The 23,665-nt window shown below is 43.8% G+C and overlaps 1 protein-coding gene and 1 non-coding gene across 3 annotated transcripts; both read left to right on the top strand.

Moving 5' to 3' along the window:
* The first annotated feature begins 626 nt into the window (after window positions 1-626).
* On the top strand, window positions 627-23,563 carry ccni (cyclin I). 2 transcript variants are annotated; one of them, XM_045692633.1, is made up of 8 exons: window positions 627-913; window positions 1,392-1,557; window positions 3,307-3,441; window positions 8,505-8,579; window positions 8,931-9,071; window positions 14,233-14,467; window positions 15,350-15,678; window positions 22,551-23,563. In XM_045692633.1, the coding sequence occupies exons 2-8, from the start codon at window positions 1,435-1,437 to the stop codon at window positions 22,722-22,724; spliced, it is 1,212 nt and encodes a 403-aa protein (XP_045548589.1). In that variant the 5' UTR covers window positions 627-913; window positions 1,392-1,434; the 3' UTR covers window positions 22,725-23,563. The 2 variants fall into 2 exon arrangements, with proteins under 2 accessions (XP_045548589.1, XP_045548590.1); XM_045692634.1 differs by having other exon boundaries at window positions 15,350-15,707.
* Window positions 1,744-1,815, top strand: trnae-uuc (transfer RNA glutamic acid (anticodon UUC)). The gene has a single exon. It is a non-coding gene; the product is annotated as a tRNA-Glu (tRNA).
* Window positions 23,564-23,665: the final 102 nt, after the last annotated feature.

The following is a 23,665-nucleotide window of genomic DNA, read 5'->3' as shown; positions in this document are numbered from 1 at the left end:
TTTTTTCCCCTTCTTTTTTTTCTGGTCCAACCAACGGTCTGCAGAATATTTGGTTATTTGTTCTTAATAACTGACTTGCCTAGCTTAAATAAAGGTTAAATAAATTGATTGAAGGATGACTAGGGGAATTTATGATAATACTGTTATAGTCATGATACTGTATTACTGTTCCTGCACGTCACACAAAACCCCAAGCACTGAGGTGGTTTTATAAAGCAAAATCAATTATTCAAAGAAAAGATGTATACATACATTTAGGTGTGAAGCATTGGCAGTAAATAATTTTCCAGGTTTATTACTGTCAAGAACAAGGTGTAAGTATGTGGTCTCTCTGTTTTATTTGAATGTATGTCCCCTATGCACAGTATTATCACAAATAGTTGTTTATTTATACAAATATGTTTCATATTCAGACGTGGTTGGCAAAGCGAAAAGAAAACGTCTGAAACGTATTACATAACATCATATTGTAATAGGATTCATTCGCAATAGAAAATAGGCCTACCAAAAATCGAATACAATTGAAAACAAATGTAATGTCATAGCTCAAATCTATCATGATAAACCCGAAAACAACAATTGTATTTTTTAATTTACAATAATAAATATATAACATTTATCCAAAAATATTGGTACAATATTCATTTTCGTGACCAGCTACGTGACGCACGTATGCGGATCGATTTCTCTCTCTCCCAAGAGTCTCCTACTCGGAAGTAGACGTATCTGTCTATTCCGTAACATTTTCATATACATTTCATTTGGAAGACCCCTATTTATCCCCAAAATAAAACACAACATGAAATCGAAGATGGAATAATTTAAGACCCGATTTACCTCTTTGTTTTACCTCAGTTTAATGGACCGGATGATTTCCAAGTCAAACTGTGATTCCCACAGCTTTGCAGGGAAGGTAAGCTAATGCTAGCTAGCATGAAGTATAGCTTTCTAGCCATATCGTTTTTTTTATAAATACATTAAGTTATCTTGGATAATATTATTAGCTAGCTAACGTTTACCAACGGTTAGTGTTTGTTTCTGTTCTCGCTATTTCGGTAGCTAGCTAGCTAGCTGTTACGTCAACTAACTGGCTTACTAATGTTACCGTAACTCGCTAGTTTGTTATTCACGGTAACGGTAATATTAGCCTGAATCGTCTCGATATGAGAGAATGCCTCATCGCGGTTGTTACTACAGACAAGAGTTTCGCTAGTTGGGAAAATGAATGAGCGTATTTGTTGGGGACTACTGTCCGTAAACCAGGTTGCAGTAGTATGTATTCGTAAGGAAGTGATTGTTTGGTATCACCTTATAACTGGGGTCTAACTACAATTCATAAACATGTTGTAAAACACAAGTTATCTTTTATGTGTTTTCTCTGGCCTTTACAGGTAGCTGTATCCAGTGGGGAGGGAGGCGTATCCAGGGGTCGCAATGAGGAAGTTTGCCGAACCCTTGGAAAGCCAGAGGCTGTCTTTTCTTCTGGAAAAGGCTGCCTCTAGGGAAGCCCAGATGTGGAAGGCGTACGTGCCCAAAAAGACCTATACCGGCGTTCAGGTGAATCCCACAACACAAAAACACTGTGCTGTTGTCCATATGAAAGAGAAAGCAAAACTTTGTTTTGAGGTGGTATCTTTCTTAGGTTATTTCCTTGGTACAGATATGTGTATCACCTAAGTTTACTGTTATGAGTAGGACCCATTTGCTTTCATTTGTGATTGCAACGGGACATTGACTGAAGGTTCCCATATGGTCTAGCGGTTAGGATTTCTGGTTTTCACCCAGGGGGCCTGGGTTCAACTCCTGGTATGGGAACTCACATATTGGGCTCCCGAGTGGCGCAGCGGTCTAAGGCACTGCATCTCAGTGCTAGAGGTTGGTTCAATTCTGGTTCAATTCCAGGCTGTATCACAATGGGCTGTGATTGGTAGTCCTGTAGGGCGGCGCACAATTGGTTCAGCGTCGTCCGGGTTAGGTTTTGGCCGGGGTAGGCCGTCATTGTAAATAATAATTTATTCTTAACCGACTTGCCTAGTTAAATTTAAAAAAACGAAGCACCTGCTGTGGCTAAGAGGTTCATGCTCACTTACATCCTACTCATTAGTCCAATGGACAGTCCTAACCCTGATCATTGGCTAGCAACAGAAACCTGCTGAAAGTGTTAACAGGATTTCAAAAAGGATGCCTGCCTGCCTGTTAATCTGAGGCTCTTTCCTGCTGACTCACTGCAGCACACTTCTATCTATCTGATTTGCCTAAAAGTACACATGTACACAGTGTGGTCATCAACATGTTGCTAAGATAAGCTATGTACCTCCTGTCCCAAAACAGTGTAATAACAGATACGCCCTGTCCCAAAACAGAGTGCAGTAAAATGTACTACCTGTTCCAAAACAGAGTGCAGTAAAATGTACTACCTGTTCCAAAACAGAGTGCAGTAAAATGTACTACCTGTTCCAAAACAGAGCGTAGTAAAATGTTCCCCCCTGTCCCAAAACAGAGTGCAGTAACAGACACAATCTGTCCCAAAACCGAGTGCAGTAGAAGGGGTAAACCAGTCAGTCAATTCAAGTCAAGACAATAACTTGGTCCTAGTACATTGGTTGTTTTGCTCACTGAGTAATTTCACTTTGAGTCGAGGCACTTTAACAAGGCAACATGATGGTGAGATGTGGCTTTAGGGCAAGGCTAGAGTTCAGGTCACTTTAAAGCAACGCTTGATTTGCATCCCAAATGGCATCCTATTCACTAGTGCACTTGGGCTCTGGTCAAAAGTTGTGCACTAAATAGGGAATAGTGTGTCATTTGGTACGCAACCTATGTCTGAGGAGGCTAAAAGCTTCCAGTGGGTGCTGGTTAGACCAGTGTCAGGTTACAGGTAAGCAGACCAGTTCAGAAAGTCAGTTGGTCCTTCTCTTTTACTTATTTACTGGTTTGGTTGATCTGTTTGCCTCAAGTCATTCTTTGTCTTCAAGGGACAGCTTGACCTTTTAGTTGAAATGTTGACTGTATTTGGTTTTTTAATTGACATTCAGGCTCTCCTTCAAGAAATATTTTTTCTGTACTTTAATCAAGTCTATGATTTGTTGTTTTGGTTGAGACTTTTGTTAGTGATTTTTTTAAGTGAGTGGTTTTGATACATTGGACATTGATATTGTAACCTAATTGGAACTTTTGAGTTTATTTTCCCTGAATGTGAAAGGGTCACTCACTCACTGTTTACTGACGCTCATGCTATGTCTCCTCTGTAACTGACCTGTGAGGTGTCCTGTCATTTTAACTGACCCCTCTGTGATGTATCCCTAGGATACAGACATCTCCCCTGCCCAGCGTAATGAGGCTGTGTGCTGGCTCATTGACCTGCACAGTGACACCAAGCTCTATCCAGAGACCCTCTCCCTAACCATCAGCATTTTAGACCGGTTTTTAGGTGCTATAAAGGTAAGATGGCAACACAATCTTTAGTCTTATCAGCTATAGATCTACATAGAATGTCAACAGCATCTTTAACCTTACCAGCTGTGTAGGCTAGGGTATATTTCTTATCTTCACTGTGACAACTCTTGGACAAGATTTGACGGTTTTATGAGTTAGCTCGATTAAAAAATATATATATATAAAAAAATATATATATATATTAATCTGTAACTTATCAAACCTGATATTTCAGGAAGTAACATACACTCTAGAGTTCACTCAGGAAGTGTCAGTGTGTGATTTATTTAGGCCTGTTGACAGAAGCAGCTCTCCTGTCTCTTCCTGTATCTATCAGACTAATCTTACTTCCCCTAGTATTAGCTCCCTCATAAAGAGCAAGGCTTGGGTGGTATATGGTATACCAGGGTATTTGGAAATCGCCACAGGATGGTTTTTCAGTATGTCAATACCGTTGAAACTATTTATTTGAAGTTTTCCAATACATTTTAATATTTGTAGATACTTTTTAAGTTAATACCTGCAGTCAACTTGTGCAATATGTTAGGAGGTAAAACAGATTGCAAATTTCATAATTTCACCTGTCACATTATTTTACATTATGAAGCTTACCGTAGTTCCCCAGAACAGTTGAGCCTGCCGCTTGAGCAGGTGAGTCCAGCTGTGTATTGACACGGGTCATGTTTTATATTGTAAAGAAATGTTTTTTTCTTCTTCTATAGAGTGATCAGGGGACGTGCAACTATAGTTTCCCTTCACATAAAATACATTAACATTCGACAGAAAATATCTTTGTTTTCATCACATGACAACAGAAGTGCAACGCAATTTGGCTGGCAGCCGCACAAGTAAATGAGATTACAATGAAAGAGCAAATGGTGTTTTTTGCAACAAAAAAAAAATGCATGTTCATCATATTTCTAATGTTTATCACAGGAAATGTAGCTGGCTGCATTCTAATGTTTATCACAGGAAATGTAGCTGGCTGCATTCTAATGTTTATCACAGGAAATGTAGCTGGCTGCATTCTAATGTCTATCATAGGAAATGTAGCTGGCTGCATTCTAATGTCTATCATAGGAAATGTAGCTGGCTGCATTCTAATGTTTAACACAGGAAATGTAGCTGGCTGCATTCTAATATTTATCACAGGAAATGTAGCTGGCTGCATTCAAATGTTTATCACAGGAAATGTAGCTGGCTGCATTCAAATGTTTATCATAGGAAATGTTGCTGGCTGCATTCAAATGTTTATCATAGGAAATGTAGCTGGCTGCATTCAAATGTTTATCATAGGAAATGTAGCTGGTTGCATTCTAATGTTTATCATAGGAAATGTAGCTGGCTGCATTCTAATGTTTTGCTTAAACATCTTGAAAAGTAGGCGGGCTACACCGAGAAAAGTAGCTAGACATCAGTCAGAGTGCTGTCTGCTGATAGAATGCCCGTTCCTGAATTCTCATCCGAGTGGAGAAGTGCAACTGAAGCACAAAATATGTCTGATGTCGAGCAGAAATTACAATAAAAAGAGTTTTAGATCTGCGTTTACATAATGCAGCAAGATATTTATACTTTAGGTCATTTAGTGTATGTTGACACTTTCTCATCAAACATCTCATTCCAAAATCATGGGCATTAATATGGAGTTGGTACCCCCCCTTTGCTGTTATAACAGCCTCCAGTCTTCTGGGAAGGCTTTCGACTAGATGTTGGAACATCGGTGCGGGGACTTGCTTCCATTCAGCCACAAGAGCATTAGTGAGGTCTGATGTTGGGCTATTAGGCCTGGCTTGCAGTCGGTGTTCCAGTTCATCCCAAAGGTGTTCGATAGGGTTGAGGTCAGGGCTCTGTGCAGGCCAGTCAAGTTCTTCCACATCACTCTCAACAAACCATTTCCCTATGGACCTCGCTTTGTGGACAGGGGCATTGTCATGCTGAAACAGGAAAGGGCCTTCCCCAAACTGTTGCCACAAAGTTGGAAGCACAGAATCGTCTAGAATGTCATTGTACGCTGTAGTGTTAAGATCTCCCTTCACTGGAACTAAGGGGCCTATCCCGAACCATGATAAACAGTCTCACACCATTATTCCTCCACAACCAAACTTTACAGTTGGCACTATGCATTCGGGGAGGTAGCGTTCTCCTGGAATCCACCAAACCCAGATTCGTCCGTCAGACAGGGAAGCGTGATTCATCACTCCAGAGAACGCGTTTCCACTGGTCCAGAGTCCAATGGCGGCGAGCTTTACACCACTCGAGCCGACGCTTGGCATTGCGTATGGTGATCTTAGTCTTGTGTGTGGCTGCTCGGCCATGGAAACCCAGTTAATTAAGCTCTCAACAAACAGTTCTTGAGCTGACGTTTCTTCCAGAGGCAATTTGGAACACGGTAGTGAGTGTTACAAGCAAAAACCAGACGATTTTTTACGCGATTCAGCACTCGGTGGTCCCGCTCTGTGTGTGAGCTTGTGTGGCCTTCCACTTCGCGGCTGAGCCGTTGTTGCTCCTAGATGTTTTTTCCACTTCACAATAACAGCACTTACAGTTGGCCGGGGCAGCTCTAGCAGGGCACAAATTTTACGAACTGACTTGTTGGAAAGGTGGCATCCTATAACGGTTCCACGTTGAAACTCACTGAACTCTTCTGTACCAATGTTTGTCTATGGAGATCGCATGGCTGTGTGCTCGATTTTATACTCCTGTCAGCACGGGTGTGGCTGAAATAGCCGAATCCACTCATTTTAAGGGGTGTCCACGTGCTTTTGGTCATGTGGTGTATTTGTTATGCGTTTTCTTTTTTCCCTGCGTGGAAAATGCAGAATTCTGTGTTTACGCGACCCTAAGTTTTTAACTTGCTAGTTATTTAAGTAGGTGTCTGAATTAATAATCAGGAGGATGGAATTGTGGTCAGATTTGCCAAATGGCGGGCGAGGGGGAGCTTTGGATGCATCTCTGTGTGTGGAGTAAAGGTGGTCTAGGATTTTCTTTCCCCCTGGTTGCACATGTGACATGCTGGTAAGAATTTTGTAAAACTGATTTAAGTTTGCCTGCATTAAAGTCCCCGGCCACTAGGAGCGCCGCTTCTGGGTGAGCATTTTCTTCTTTGCTTACGGCCTTATACAGTTCATTGAGAGCGGTCTTAGTGCCAGCTTCGTTCTGTGGTGGTAAATAGACGGCTACGAATAATATAGATGAGAATTCTCTTGGTAGATAGTGTGGTCTACAGCTTATCATAAGGTACTCTACCTCAGGCGAGAAATACCTCGAGACTTATTTAATATTAGACATCGCGCACCAGCTGTTATTGACAAAAGACACACACACCCACTCCTCGTTTTACCAGAGGTAGCGCCTCTGTTCTGCCGGTGCATGGAAAATCCCGCCAGCTCTATATTGTCACGTTTCTTTGTTCAGCCACGTCTCGGTGAAACATATATGTTACAGTTTTTAATGTCCCGTTGGTAGGATAATCTTAATGGTAGGTCATCAGTTTTATTTTCTAACGATTGCACGTTAGCAAGTGGAATGGAAGGCAATGGGAGTTTACTCGCTCGCCTACGGATTCTCTGAAGGATCCCCGATCTGCTTCCCCTTTTCCGGCGTCTTCTTCACGCAAAAGGCTTGGATCTGGGCCTGTTCCAGTGAAAGCAGGATATCCTTCTCGTCGGACTCGTTAAAGGAAAAAGTTTTTTCCAGTCCGCGGTGAGTAATTGCTGCTCTGATGTCCAGAAGTTATTTTCGGTCATAAGAGACGGTAGCAGCAACATTATGTACACAAGAAGTAAAAAAATAAGTTACGCAAATAAAATAACAAAATTGCACAATTGGTTGGGAGAATGTAAAACGTCAACCATGTTCTGTGGCGCCATCTTTTCGTAGGCATTGTGAATTATTGTTGCATGTTCCTTTTTACTCTATGTCCTACCGGAGCCACCATACCTGCCTGCACTAGTTGTTTTGTTAGCTCACGAGCGTGAGGAGGGTTGTAGATACACCTGAGCAGTTAATAAAAGAATTTAGCTAGTCTCGTTCTCTCTGCATAACAGTATTCTCTCTTGAAATTAGTTCTTGAGTTTTCCAGGCTATATGCGATTGAAATCAACACTGGTAGGCTGCAATTGTTTTAAAATATATATAGCCTATTTAACTGAAACCTTGTCTTACAGCCCAATAGATTTTAAACTAGATCTTTAGCTAGTCTACATAGGGAAGGTCATAACAATTTCTCAAATTTCTTTGCTACAAACGACCCACACCATTTATTCGCTCATTTTAGCAGCGTTGCTCTGCATAGACGCAAGAAAAATAGACTTTCTTTCTAATTTGATCCGCATGACGCTGTTGACGTTCGCGGCCCATTTTGTTTCTTATATTTTCCCTTACTTGGGCCAGCCCCTTAGTAATTCAAGTTCCATCCAATGAGGTTCAGCCCCTCGCCATTTGAGTGAGTCCAAGACTAGTAGGCAATTTTTGAGGACCACTTTTGGCTAAAAGGTATACAAAAGTACTAGAGAATGTCTTTAACCTGGGCTGCCTCCCTTACAGAGTAGTAGTCCTGGAGGATGTCTTTAACCTGGGCTGCCTCCCTTACAGAGTAGTAGTCCTGGAGGATGTCTTTAACCTGGGCTGCCTCCCTTACAGAGTAGTAGTCCTGGAGGATGTCTTTAACCTGGGCTGCCTTCCTTACAGAGTAGTAGTCCTGGAGGATGTCTTTAACCTGGGCTGCCTCCCTTACAGAGTAGTAGTCCTGGAGGATGTCTTTAACCTGGGCTGCCTCCCTTACAGAGTAGTAGTCCTGGAGGATGTCTTTAACCTGGGCTGCCTTCCTTACAGAGTAGTAGTCCTGGAGGATGTCTTTAACCTGGGCTGCCTTCCTTACAGAGTAGTAGTCCTGGAGAATGTCTTTAACCTGGGCTGCCTCCCTTACAGAGTAGTAGTCCTGGAGGATGTCTTTAACCCGGGCTGCCTTCCTTGTAGAGTAGGTAGAACCCAGGGTGCTGAGTTTAGACACTGGGTACTAGTGACGTCACTTAGTCCTCCTGACCCAGTCTCTCTCTCTCTCTCCTCAGGCCCGTCCAAAGTACCTCCGCTGCATCGCCATCGCCTGTTACTTCCTGGCTGCCAAAACCAGCGAGGAAGACGAGGTGAATACATCCTAACCTCACACCATCAGTCCTTCCTTAGTGTGCTTCACTATTCACATTGTGTTTCTTTCTATTCAGCTTTGTTATCCAAACATTTGGCAATATGATTTGCAGCTGTATTAAAAACAAACTATGAACGTCCCAAAGAAAATGTATTTTCCAAATGCTGAAATGTTGCTCACTGTGAAGATTAGCTCCAATAGTTGTAATGCTAGATGAAGTCTAGAGAACTACACACCAAGTTGGCAGAAAATGGGTTGAACCCAACTAACCAGAAGTCCTTTTTATCTCTCTTTTTTTTCTGTCTCTCTGTCTCGCTCTCTGTCTCGCTCTCTGTCTGTGTGTGCACAGCGTGTGCCGTTGCTGCGTGACTTGGCCAGCAGCAGCAGATGTGGCTGCTCCCCATCAGAGATACTGAGAATGGAGAGGATCATTCTGGATAAACTTAACTGGGACCTGCACGCTGCAACACCGCTGGAATTTCTACACATTGTGAGTATTGTATTCTGTCACCACATTCATACTTCTGTCCTAGACAGAACCACCACTAGAACCACTAACTAGCCTGCAGTGGAGGATCTGGCTCAGTCCTGCCCATGACTGGATCCACCAGAATACTGCCCTGTATTTTGTTGTTGAGTAAAAGGTAAAAGGCTTGGGCGGTATACTGTATAGCGGGAGTATTTTGAAATACCGAAGGTATGATTTTTAATTACCGGGCCCCCTAAAGTTTGGGGGATGCGTGCTACACCACTGCTTATAAATATAAGTGAAGTATTTTAAGATATGGCAAATGAATGACATCCAGTTAGGGGCTCCATTTGGTTTGTGGCTAGCTTGCAAGATCAAGCTTCCTAGTTACAGCAATCTCTCCCTAGCTCAGGCCGATATACCCACCTGCTTCAAGATGTCAGTTATCATCCCCGCATCCAAGAAAGAGAAAGTAACTGAACTGAATGACTACCAACCAGTAGCAGTCTCTTCTGTCATCATGAAGTGCTTTAAGAGGCTAGTCGAAGATCATATCACCTCCTCCCACCCTGACACACTCCACCCTCTCCAACTCGCCTACCGCCCCGACAGATCCACGGACAAGGCCCATCGCTATTGTACCTCACACTATTGCACTGCATACTCACCTGGACAAAAGGAATGCATATGTGAGGATTCCGTTCGACTACAGCTCAGCTTTTTTACATTTTAGTCATTTAGCAGACCTTCTTTTCCAGAGCGACTTACAGTTAGTGCATTCATCTTAAGATAGCTAGGTGAGACCACCACATCAAAGGCATAGGAAGTACATTTTTCCTCGAAGTAGCTATCAGTAGAGTTAGAGCTGAAAGGGGGGGGGGGTCAAGTGCTGGTTTATATATATATATATATATATTATTACACACACAGTACCAGTCAAAAGTTTGGACACACCTACTCATTCAAGGGTTTTTCTTTACTCTTTTCTACATTGTAGAATAATAGTGAAGACATCAAAACTATGAAATAACACATGGAATCATGTAGTAACCAAAAAAGTGTTAAACAAATCAAAATATATGAGATTCTTCAAAGTAGCCTCCCTTTGCCTTGATGACAGCTTTGCACACTCTTGGCATTCTCTTAACCAGCTTCACCTGGAATGCTTTTCCAATGCTCTTGAAGGAGTTGCCACATATGCTGAGCACTTGTTGGCTGCTTTTCCTTCACTCTGCGGTCCAACTCATCCCAAACCATCTCAATTTGGTTGAGGTCGAGTGATTGTGGAGGCCAGGTCATCTGATGCAGCACTCCATCACTCGTTCTTGGTCAAATAGCCCTTAAACAGCCTGGATAGTCCCACTAAGCGCAAACCAGATGGGATGGCGTATCACTGCAGAATGCTGTGGTTGCCATGCTGGTTAAGTGTGCCTTGAATTCTAAATAAATCACTGACAGTGTCACCAGCAAAGCTCCATCACACCACCTCCATGCTTCACGGTGGGAACCACACATGTGGAGATCATCCGTTCACCTACTCTGCGTCTCACAAAGACACGGCGGTTGGAACCAAAAATCTCAAATTTGGACTCATCAGGCCAAAGGACAGATTTCCACTGGTCTAATGTCCACTGCTTGTGTTTCTTGGCCCAAGCAAGTCTCTTCTTCTTATTGGTGTCCTTTAGTAGTGGTTTCTTTGCAGCAATTCGACCATGAAGGCCTGATTCAGTCTCCTCTGAACAGTTGATATTGAGATGTGTCTGTTACTTGAACTCTTCACGCCGGTGAAGAAGGCACATTTTATAGTGCTTTTTCTATATATATTTTTTTTAATTACCCTTTTCATTATTCTATTTCACTTAGTTCTGCATGTAGGAGCTCGAAGCCTAAGATTTTCACGGTACTTTGCAATCACACCTGCAACCCTGTACATGTGACTAAACACTGAATCTGACAATCAATCCCCTCCTGGATCAAGATTTTAGCGCCCCTTGTGTTCACTGCCGGTATTACCGTATACCCTGGTATAGTACAGGAATGGTATGAAGGTTTGAAAATCTGGATACCGCCCCAACCCTAGTAGGTAATCACTTTAAAACATAAAAATAGTTGACGTGAGTCCTGTTCTTCCACCACCACATTCATACTCCTGTCCTAGCCAGAGCTTCCATTTAGAGGCTTGATGTAAACAGTGGAGGATCTGGCTCAGTCCTACCCGTGACTGTATCCAACAGAATACTGCCCTGTTTATGAGCTTTATGTTACCACTTTATAACACAGAACATGTATCACAACACAGTTTTGTGTTATTCAGCTAAATTCCATCAACTGTTTTTTTTTATTCAATTTTTTATTTCACCTTTATTTAACCAGGTAGGTTAGTTGAGAACAAGTTGTCATTTACAACTGCGACCTGGCCAAGATAAAGCAAAGCAGTGTGACACAAACAACACAGAGTTACACATGTACTAAACAAGCGTACAGTCAATAACAATAGAAAGAAAGTGTGCAAATAGCGTGAGGAGGTAGGCAATAAATGGGCCATAGTAGCGGAGTAATTACAATTTAGCAGATTAACACTGGAGTTATAAATGAGCAGATGATGATGATGTGCAAGTAGAAATACTGGTGTGCAAAAGAGCAGAAAAGTAAATTAAAAACAATATGGGGATGAGGTAGGTAGATTGGGTGGACTATTTACAGATGGACTATGTACAGCTGCATTGGTCTACATGGACAAGTTCTGGCCTGGTTTAGATCTTATCTGTCGGAAAGATATCAGTTTGTCTCTGTGAATGGTTTGTCCTCTGACAAATCAATTGTAAATTTCGGTGTTCCTCAAGGTTCCGTTTTAGGACCACTATTGTTTTCACTATATATTTTACCTCTTGGGGATGTCATTCGAAAACATAATGTTAAATTTCACTGCTATGCAGACGACACACAGCTGTACATTTCAATGAAACATGGTGAAGCCCCAAAATTGCCCTCGCTAGAAGCCTGTGTTTCAGACATAAAGAAGTGGATGGCTGCAAACTTTCTACTTTTAAACTCGGACAAAACAGAGATGCTTGTTCTAGGTCCCAAGAAACAAAGAGATCTTCTGTTGAATCTGACAATTAATCTGGATGGTTGTACAGTCGTCTCAAATAAAACTGTGAAGGACCTCGGCGTTACTCTGGACCCTGATCTCTCTTTTGAAGAACATATCAAGACTGTTTCAAGGACAGCTTTTTTCCATCTACGTAACATTGCAAAAATCAGAAATTTTCTGTCCAAAAATGACGCAGAAAAATTAATCCATGCTTTTGTTACTTCTAGGCTGGACTACTGCAATGCTCTACTTTCCGGCTACCCGGATAAAGCACTAAATAAACTTCAGTTAGTGCTAAATACGGCTGCTAGAATCCTGACTAGAACCAAAAAATTTGATCATATTACTCCAGTGTTAGCCTCCCTACACTGGCTTCCTGTTAAGGCAAGGGCTGATTTCAAGGTTTTACTGCTAACCTACAAAGCATTACATGGGCTTGCTCCTACCTATCTTTCCGATTTGGTCCTGCCGTACATACCTACACGTACGCTACGGTCACAAGACGCAGGCCTCCTAATTGTCCCTAGAATTTCTAAGCAAACGGCTGGAGGTAGGGCTTTCTCCTATAGAGCTCCATTTTTATGGAATGGTCTGCCTACCAATGTGAGAGACGCAGACTCAGTCTCAACCTTTAAGTCTTTACTGAAGACTTATCTCTTCAGTAGGTCCTATGATTAAGTATAGTCTGGCCCAGGAGTGTGAAGGTGAACGGAAAGGCTGGAGCAACGAACCGCCCTTGCTGTCTCTGCCTTGCCGGTTCCCCTCTTTCCACTGGGATTCTCTGCCTCTAACCCTTTTACAGAGGCTGAGTCACTGGCCTACTGGTGTTCTTCCATGCCGTCCATGGGAGGGGTGCGTCACTTGAGTGGGTTGAGTCACTGACGTGGTCTTCCTGTCTGGGTTGGCGCCCCCCCCTTGGGTTGTGCCATGGCGGAGATCGTTGTGGGCTATACTCGGCCTTGTCTTAGGACGGTAAGTTGGTGGTTGGAGACATCCCTCTAGTGGTGTGGGGGCTGTGCTTTGGCAAAGTGGGTGGGGTTATATCCTGCCTGTTTGGCCCTGTCCGGGGGTATCATCGGATGGGGCCACAGTGTCTTCTGATCCCTCCTGTCTCAGCCTCCAGTATTTATGCTGCAGTAGTTTATGTGTCGGGGGCTAGGGTCAGTCTGTTACATCTGGAGTATTTCTCTTGTCTTATCCGGTGTCCTGTGTGTATTTAAATATGCTCTCTCTAATTCTCTCTTTCTCTCTTTCTGTCTTTCTCTCGGAGGACCTGAGCCCTAGGACCATGCCTCAGGACTACCTGGTATGATGACTCCTTGCTGTCCCCAGTCCACCTGGCCGTGCTGCTGCTCCAGTTTCAACTGTTCTGCCTGCGGCTATGGAACCCTGACCTGTTCACCGGACGTGCTTGTTGCACCCTCGACAACTACTATGATTATTATTATTTGACCATGCTGGTCATTTATGAACATTTTAACATTTTAACATTTTGACCATGTTCTGTTTTAATATCCACCCTGCACAGCCAGAAGAGGACTGGCCACCCCTCATAGCCTGGTTCCTCTCTAGGTTTCTTCCTAGGTTTTTGGCCTTTCTAGGGAGTTTTTCCTAGGGAGTTTTTCCTAGCCACCGTGCTTCTTTCACATGCTTTGCTTGCTGTTTGGGGTTTTAGGCTGGGTTTCTGTACAGCACTTTGAGAATATCAGCTGATGTACGAAGGGCTATATAAAAATAAATTTGATTTGATTTGATTTGAGCTGCAGCGATCGGTTAGCTGCTCAGATAGCTGATGTTTAAAGTTAGTGAGGGAAATAAAAGTTTACAACTTCAGGAAATATAAGTCTCCAACTGTAACTATCACTCTTTGTCTATAATCGGCTGTTCTCCCTCAGTTAACTTGAGTGCATAGATTTGAGTATGTTTATTATGTATGTACCACTCTCTTACACACTTCCTAGCCACCGTGCTTCTACACCTGCATTGCTTGCTGTTTGGGGTTTTAGGCTGGGTTTCTGTACAGCACTTTGAGATATCAGCTAATGTAAGAAGGGCTATATAAATACATTTGAATTTGTTCCCCTTCAGTTCCATGCCATGGTGCTGTCTTGCAAGTCCCGGTTCGTGGTGGGTCTGCTGGGATGTAACCCGTCGCAGCACCTGTCAGTGTTGACCCAGCAGCTACACTACTGCCTGGCCGACAGCGCCCTGCTACAGCCCCTCTCCCGGGGATCCATGCTGGCGCTGGCCCTCGTCTCCCTGGAGCTGGAGAATATCTGCCCTGACGGGCTGGCTCTCACTGTCCTCTTGCTCAGGAAAGCACTAAACTAGGTACTAAACTCTCACTGTCCTCCTGCTCAGGAAAGCACAGGTACTGAACTCTCACTGTCCTCTTGCTCAGGAAAACACAGGTACTAAACTCTCACTGTCCTCCTGCTCAGGAAAACACAGTTAGACCTGCAGTACAGTATAATGGCATGTTTGGATAGGGGCCGGTTAGACAGTAAGGGCTTCTGCCTAAAGCGCACACATTTATAAATGTTGACGTGGATTCTAGTCTGACCTACTGCCTATTTGACACTCACCTCCCATCTCTGTTTCTCTCACCATCTGTTCAATCACACTCACCTCACATCTCTGTTTCTCTCACCATCTGTTCAATCACACTCACCGCACATCTCTGTTTCTCTCACCGTCTGTTCAATCACACTCACCGCACATCTCTGTTTCTCTCACCGTCTGTTCAATCACACTCACCTCACATCTCTGTTTCTCTCACCGTCTGTTCAATCACTCACCGCACATCTCTGTTTCTCTCACCATCTGTTCAATCACTCACCTCACATCTGTTTCTCTCACCATCTGTTCAATCACTCACCTCACATCTGTTTCTCTCACCATCTGTTCACTCACCGCACATCTCTGTTTCTCTCACCATCTGTTCACTCACCGCACATCTCTGTTTCTCTCACCATCTGTTCAATGAAATCATAACAAATACAGGAGAGAAAGATATGGATGTTTACATAACATGGATGTTGTAGTCCCTCCCACGTATCGAATCCATGGTTTAAACAAAAGTCACTGGTATTATCAGGATGCCCCTGGGAACCGTTGCTGTCCATTGGTTTCATAATATAGTCTACCTGCATTTTTACGCACAATAACATCATTATAATCAAGATTGTCATTTCACTCCCCCTCTAGATGGATAGTTCTCAGCTCATCCGCTGTCGAGAGCTGGTTTCACGTCGCCTGTCCACACAGGAAGTTTCCCTGCCTCCCAACACTGTCTACATCTACCAGCCCCTGCACCACATCCACAGTCTGGCCCCAGACCCCTGCGACGGGGAAGGAGAGTCCAGCACCAGGCTCCACTCCTCAGTCACAGACCCAGCCCCCAGGGACCGAAGCCTCTCCTGGGTCTCCTCCACCACCACCACCACCACCCTGCTCCAGGTCCACGGTCCGCCCATGCCCCGCCACCAACCCCACCAAGTCCACCTGCGCCACAAGCTCTCAGCCAAGCGCAAGGTGAGAGCTTGGCTACTCCATCAACCGGAGTAAAGTATTTTTAACACCTACCTACTTAGCCTACTATTGCTATTTTACCTGCCTTGATTCTAAATGCATGTTGTTTTTATGGTATGACGAGAATGGCGCCGGAGGGAATGGCTGCCCTTTTTACGGGCTCCTGACCAATGGTGTTATTTTTGTGTAATATTTTTAGAAGACCTAAGATTAAGAATTGTTACCTTGCATAAAACTGGAAAGGGTTACAAAAGTATCTCTAAAAGCTTTGATGTTCATCAGTCCACGGTAAGACAAATTGCCTGTAAATGGAGAAAGTTCAGCACTGTTGCTATCGGTTTTACCTCATTTCTACCAGCACGTCACCTCTGCAACGAGAGGGATAAAACTCTATAGACACCTTTACTCCACACAGAGACGCAGACAAAGATCTCCCTCGCCCTCCATTTGGCAAATCGGACTATAATTCTATCCCCCTGATTCCCGCTTGCAAGCAAAAACTCAAACAGGATGTACCAGTGACGCGCTCAATACGCAAGTGGTCCGATGAAGCGGATGCTAAGCTATAGGACTGTTTCGCTAGCACAGACTGGAATATGTTCCGGGATTTATCCGATGCCATTCAGGAGTTTACCACATCAGTCACCGGCTTCATTAATAAGTGCATTGGGGACGTTGTCCCCACAGTGACCGTACGCACGTATCCCAACCAGAAGCCATGGATTATAGGCAACATCCGCACTGAGCTAAAGGCTAGAGCTGCTACTTTCAAAGGAGCAGGACAATTTTCTGGATGCTTTTAATAATCCCTCTACGGCCTCTGATGAACCATCAAGCATTCAAAGGGTCAATATAGGACTAAGATGGAATCCTACTACACCAGCTCTGAGGCTCGTCGGATATGGCAAGGCTTGGAAACTATTACGGATTACAAAGGGAAACCCAGCCGAGAGCTGCCCAGTGGCGTGGGCCTACCAGACGAGCGAAATGCCTTCTATGCTCACTTTGAGGCAAGCAACACTGAACCATTTGTGAGAGCGCCAGCTGTTCCGGAGGACTGTATGATTACGCTCTCTCCGTAGCCAACGTGAGCAAGACCTTTAAACCTGTTTAACATTCACAAGGCCACAGGGCCAGAAGTAATACCAGGATGTGTACTCCGAACATGCGCTTAACCTCTCTGAGCCAGTCTGTAATGCCTACATTTTTCAAGCAAACCACCATAGTCCCTGTGCCTAAGAATACCAAGGTAACCTGTCTGACTACCGCCATAAAATGCTTTGAAAGGCCTGTCATGGCTCACATAAACACCATCATCCCAGAAACCCTGGACTTACTCCAATTCGCATACCGCCCCAACAGATCCACAGATGACGTATTCTCTATTGCACTCAACACTTTACTTTCTCACCTGGATGAAAGGAACGCCTACGCGAGAATGCTGTTCAATGACTACAGCTCAGTGTTCAAGACCATAGTGCCCTCCAAGCTCATCACCTAAGTTAAGAACCCTGGGACTGAACACCTACCTCTGCAACTGGATCCTGGGCATCCTGACCGGCCGCCACCAGGTGATGAGGGTAGGCAACAACCTATCCGCCACGCTGACCCTCAACACGGGAGCCCCTCAGGGGTGCGTGCTCAGTCCACTCCTGCACTCCCTATTCACCCACGACTGCATTGCTGTGCATGACTCCAACACCATCCTGGCTAAGATGGCGCCGACAGAGGGCGCCTCGCCTTGAACTTTGCAGGTTTAAACATTACAGGTTTCAACAAAACACCTTTTTTTTTTCATGCGTTATTATACACCCGGGTAGAACTATTGGAATACGAATTGCTGGGTACTCACCGTCCACCTGACCTTCCCGAATTCCCTGAGACGGCAAAACAGGCGAGGCGCCGAGCTGCTTGGGAGTCCTACCAGAGAGTATGAAACAAAGATGCCAACGGAGAGGCAGACGTGGATGGGTCTTTTTGAGACGCATGGCGGCCCGTCCTCCATTACCGAGCATACTACTCGCCAGTGTTTAATCATTAATGAACAAACTTGACGAACTCAGAGCGAGGATCCTGCAACATACTCTGTTTTTCTGAGACTTTGCTTTCCTCCGACATTTAAAGGATTATATACAACCAGCGGGTTTTAAGGTTTTTTGAGCAGACAGGAAGCGGGCTCTCTGGCAAGGGTGGTGGGCTCTGCTTTAGAACCAACAACACATGGTGCGATGGGGGAAACGTACAGGAACTTGCGAGCTTCTGCTTCACTGACTTGGAATACTTGGTCATCAAATGTCACCTATTTACTTTCAGAGTTCTCAGGAATTATCGCCATGGCTGTGTACATCCCGCCCCAAGCCGACATCAAAAATGCTCTCAAAGATCTTCATTGGACTTTTTTTTAACCTTTTTATTTAACTAGGCAAGTCAGTTAAGAACACATTCTTGTTTTCAATGACGGCCTAGGAACAGTGGGTTAACTGCCTTGTTCAGGGGCAGAACGACAGACTTGTACCTTGTCAGTTCGGGGATTCGAACTTGCAACCTTTCGGTTACTAGTCCAACACTCTAACCACTAGGCTACGCTGCCGCCCCATTGATAGCTGCCTTGGAGGAAAACTGAAAGAGAGATGCTGCTGATAAACAGGGCAAATTGACCTGGAAAATAGTTTGGTTAAACAGTACAAATATGACTACGGCAGATTGGTAAAGATGGCTAAACACAAGTATAGGGACAGAGTGGAGGAGCAATTCAGCAGGTTGTACACAAGGCGTATGTGGCAGGGGCTCCTAACGATCACGGATTACAAAAATAAAGCCAGCCACATCGCGGTCACCAACGCCACCCTACCGGAAGAGCTAAATACCCTGAGCTGCCGCGGAAAGCACCCAATGACAATGTGGGCTTCACACTCTCTCCACTGAGGACATATGTACAGTGGCAAGAAAAAGTATGTGAACCCTTTGGAATTACCTGAATTTCTGCATAAATTAGTCATAAAATGTGATCTGATCATCTGTCACAATAGACAAACAGTGTGCTTAAACTAATAACACACAAAGTATTGTATTTTTCTTGTCTATATTGAATACATCATTTAAACATTCACAGTGTAGGTTGTAAAAAGTATGTGAACCCCTAGGCTAATGACTTCTCCAAAAGCTAATTGGAGTTAGGAGTCAACTAACCTGGAATCTAATCAATGAGACGAGATTGGAGATTTTGGTTAGAGCTGCCCTACCCTATTTAAAAAATAAATAAATAAATAAAACTCACAAAATTTGAGTTTGCTATTCACAAGAAGCATTGCCTGATGTGAACCACGCCTCGAACAAAAGAGATCTCAGAAGAACTAAGATTAAGAATTGCTGACTTGCATAAAGTTGGAAAGAGTTACAAAAGTATCTCTAAAAGCCTTGATGTTCATCAGTCTACGGTAAGACAAGTTGCCTATGATTGGAGAAAGTTCAGCACTGTTGCTACTCTCCCTAGGAGTGGGCGTCCTGCAAAGATGACTGCAAGAGCACAGCGCACAATGCTCAATGAGGTTAAGAAGAATCCTAGAGTGACAGCTAAAGACAAAGAAATCTTTGGAATATGCTAACATCTCTGTTGATGAGTCTACAATACGTAAAACACTAAACAAGAATGATGTTCATGGGAGGACACCACGGAAGAAGCCACTGCAGTCCCCAAACAAGTTTACTGCACATCTGAGGTTTGCAAAAGTGCACCTGGGTGTTCCACAGCGCTACTGGCAAAATATTCTGTTGACAGATGAAACTTCAGTTGAGTTGTTTGGAAGGAACACACAAGACTATGTGTGGAGAAAAGAAGACACAGCACACCAACATCAAAACCTCATCCCAACTGTAAAGTATGGTGGAGGGAGCATCATGGTTTGGGGCTGCTTTGCTGCCTCAGGGCCTGGACAGCTTGCTATCATTGGTGAAAAATAGGAATTTCCAAGTTTATCAAGACATTTTGCAGGAGAATGTAAGGCTATCTGTCCGCCAATTGAAGGTCAACAGAAGTTGGGTGATGCAACAGGACAACGACCCAAAACACAGAAGTAAATCAACAACAGAAGAAAATACACCTTCTGGAGTGGCCCAGTCAGTCCTGACCTCAACCTGATTTAAAATGAAGTGGCATGACCTCAGGAGAGCGGTTCACACAAGACATCCCAAGAATATTGTGGAACTAAAACAGTTTTGTAAAGATGAATGGTCCAAAATTCCTCCTGACCGTTGTGCAGGTCTGATCCGCAACTACAGAAAACGTTTGGTTGAGGTTGTTGCTGCCAAAGGAGGGTCAACCAGTTATAACATCCAAGGGTTCATACTTTTTCCACCCTTCACTGTGAATGTTTACACGGTGTTCAATAAAGGCATGAAAACATATAATTGTTTGTGTTATTAGTTTAAGCAGACTGTGTTTGTCTATTGTTGTGACCTAGATGAAGATCAGATGAAATTTCATGACCAAATGATGCAGAAATCCAGGTATTTCCAAAGGGTTCACATACTTTTTTCTTGCCACTAAGTAATTCAAACCTGTTAACCCTTGCAAGGCTGTTTGCTCTGATGGCATCCTTAGCCGTCCCTAGCTGGCTGCTGTGTTCTCTGACATTTTCAACCTCTCCCTAGCTCAGGCCGCCATATCCACCTGCTTCAAGATGTCAATTATCATCCTTTTGCCCAAGAAAGGGAAAGAAACTGAGCTGAATGACTACCAACCAGAAGCACTCTTCCATCATCAAGAAGTGCTTCGAGAGGCTAGTCAAAGACCATATCACCTCCTCCCACCCCGACACACTTCACACCCTCTCTAATTCGTCTACCGCCTTGACACATACGGTTGCGTCGTCCATAAGAAATGCATATGTGAGGATGCTGTTCATCGACTGCAGCTTGCCCTTCAATACCATAGTGCAGTAGTAGGCCTGATTTACCAACAACGACGAGACGGTCTACAGAGAGGAGGTAGGCCCTCTGACGGCGTGGTGCCAGGTAAACAACCTCTCCCTGAACGGTAGCGAAACAAAGGAGCTGATTGTGGACATCAGGAGGAACCAGGCTGGACACGCCCCCATCCTAATCAACAGGGCCGCGGCCGTGGAGACAGTCAATAACTTTAAATACCTCTCGCTGTTTTACATCTCAGAGAAGCTGGACATCACAGTTGTTATTTATATTGTTCTATTTCTATGGTTCTATATGACCATTGTCATTATTTTATTTAGTCCTGCATGTTGAAGCCTAAGATTTTCACTGTACCCTGCAATCACACCTGTAACCCTGTACATGTGACTATTAAACACTCTGAATCGTTAAGTTTGCCGACGACACGACGTCGGTAGGCCTAATCACCGACGACGATGAGACAACCTATAGAGAGGAGGTGTGAGATCTGGCAGTGTGGTGCCAGGACAACAACGTCTCCCTCAACGTGGGCAAGACCAAGGAGGTTATTGTGGACTACAGGAAACACGCTCCCATCCACATCGACTGGGCTATAGTGGAGAGGGTCGAGAGCTTGTCCACATCACTAAGGATCTCTCATGGTCCACACACACCCACACAGTTGTGAAGAGGGCACGACAACGCCTCTTCCCCCTCAGGAGGCTGAAAAGATTTGGCATGGGTCCTCAGATCCTCAAAGTTCCACAACTGCACCATTGAGCATCTTGACTGGCTGCATCACCGCTTGGTATGGCAACTGCTCAGCATCCAACTGAAAGGTGCTACAGAGGATAGTACGTAAGGCCCAGGACATCACTGGGGTCCAACTTCCTGCCATCCATGACCTCTATACCAGGCGGTGTCAGAGGAAAGCCCTAAAAATCTCAAGTCAGACTGTTCTCTCTGTTACCGCATGGCAAGCGGTACCGGAGCGCCAAGTCTGGGACCAAAAGGCTCCCGAACAGCTTCTACCCCCAAGACATAAGACTGCTGAACAATTAATCTAATGGCCACCCGGACTATTTACATTGACCCCCTTTATTATTTATTCATCTTGTTTGTTTTGCACTGGCTCTAGGTACACTCACTAGACTCACATACATACATACATACATACATACATACATACATACATACATACATACATACATACATACATACATACATACATACATATTGACACCACTCACACACGTTGCCGCTACTCTGTTTATTATATATCCTGATTGCCTAGTCACTTTTACCCCTACCCAACGACCTGGTACCCCTGCCTATTGACTCTGTACTGGTACTCCTTGTATATGTAACAGTGTATGTTCCGTCCCTCTCTTCGCCCCAACCCGGGCTCGAACCAGGGACCCTTGCACACATCAACAACTGACACCCCACGAAGCACCGTTACCCATCACGCCACAAAAGCCGCGGCCCTTGCAACGCAAGGGGAAACCCTACTTCAAGTCTCAGAGCGAGTGATGTCACTGACTGAAACGCTATTAGCGCGCACCACCGCTAACTAACTAGCCATTTCACATCGGTTACATATATAGCCACGTTACTACCTGGTACCCCTGCACATTGACTCTGTACTGGTACTCCTTGTATATAGCCACGTTATTGTTTTTATTGTTGTTCTATTTCCTTATTTTTTTGGTGTGCAAATATTTGTCTAACTCTCAGTTGTTGGGAATGGGCTCGTAAGAATTTCACTGTAAAGTCTACACCTGTTGTATTCGGTCATGTGACTAATTTGATTGAGCTATTGATATTCGATGCCAATAAAACCATGTGATAGTGTGTCCAGTAACAATTGATTTGTATTATGTTTTTGCCTAAGTAGCTTTTTGAGAACGCCAATAAAATGCGCTATACAAATTAAACGTATTATTGTTGTTATAATCATTATTTTTCAGGTGGAGGAGATGGAGGTCGACGAATTCTACGACGGTATCAAGCGGCTCTACAGCGACGAGAGCGGGGGCCCTCCGGAGGGAGCGGTGGTAACGGGGGAGTGCAGTGTCCTGCTAGTCAGGCAGGAGGGCAACAATTCCCCCTTGCCCCCTCTCCAACCAGTCAGTGTCACATAGAGAAGAGAAAGAAACCAAGGCCTTCTCGTCATCTTATCTGATCTGCAAGGAAGAGGCGTCCAAGTGTTCCCAGTGTTCCAGCAGTCATGGGCATTAACCCACCATACCAGGCACGAAAGGAAAAAAAAAAGCTGCTATTTCATAACTATTTGTTGAATATAAAAGGATTTAAAAAAAAAAAAAAAAAAAAAAAAGTATTGATATAACTCTTGTCTTTCTCCCAGTGATTCTGTGTGTAAGAGATTTTCCTTGACTAATTTAAGGTCATGTCATCTTATTTCTGTCGTTGAACCTAACCTCTTCTGTAGGTTACATATATTTGTTTTCTTTCCATCCTTTCCTCAGCATGTTGCTTTAATCCTTCACAAAACATGTCACTTTAAAGTTTGATTTGAATGTAAATGTGTTTATACTAGATGACTGTTTTAACCTGCCAAAGTAGGAAATAAGTGATTGTGTGAAGTACTGACTGTTGTTTATAATATATGTTTTAACTTAATCTAAATATCCCCTGTCCACAACCTTCATGTATTTGTCTCATCACAGTGTTGTAGTAAAAGCAAAGAAGATAACAGGATCCTATTACTGATGAAGGAGCATTAACTTTACTCAGTGAAACGATACAGATGTTTTGGTTTTTACCCAGTTTGTGTATTGTTTTAAGATGAACAGCTTTTGTTACAAGAGGGATGAAGATGAATCCGCCGTAATACCTTCACTGTTCAGAAATGACATGTTTTGTATTTATTGCAAAAAGCAGCTGTCTTTTTCTCGGGTGCTGGTAACTGCCTATGCTCTGCTGGTACACCTTGTGGCACCAATAAAGAAAAAAAGTTGAACAATCTCATGTAATTTGTTACTCGATATAAAAGTTTTCTTCAGCATTTTACAGAACATATACAATGTACATGAAGTTAATAAAAACACGATGGAAGGGTGAC

This window comes from Salmo salar, chromosome ssa13, assembly GCF_905237065.1.
Source record: "Salmo salar chromosome ssa13, Ssal_v3.1, whole genome shotgun sequence".
Taxonomy (NCBI): Eukaryota; Metazoa; Chordata; class Actinopteri; order Salmoniformes; family Salmonidae; genus Salmo; species Salmo salar.
Note: the sequence above shows the minus strand (reverse complement) of the source record. Positions and strands in the feature narration are given on the sequence as shown.

Excerpts from the sequence above, each read along its gene's own strand:
- ccni (XM_045692633.1), top strand. The coding sequence starts at position 1,435 with ATGAGGAAGTTTGCCGAACCCTTGGAAAGCCAGAGGCTGTCTTTTCTT. Across the intron at positions 1,558-3,306 it reads AGACCTATACCGGCGTTCAG|GATACAGACATCTCCCCTGC; the intron begins GTGAATCCCACA and ends ATGTATCCCTAG. Across the intron at positions 3,442-8,504 it reads GGTTTTTAGGTGCTATAAAG|GCCCGTCCAAAGTACCTCCG; the intron begins GTAAGATGGCAA and ends CTCTCTCCTCAG.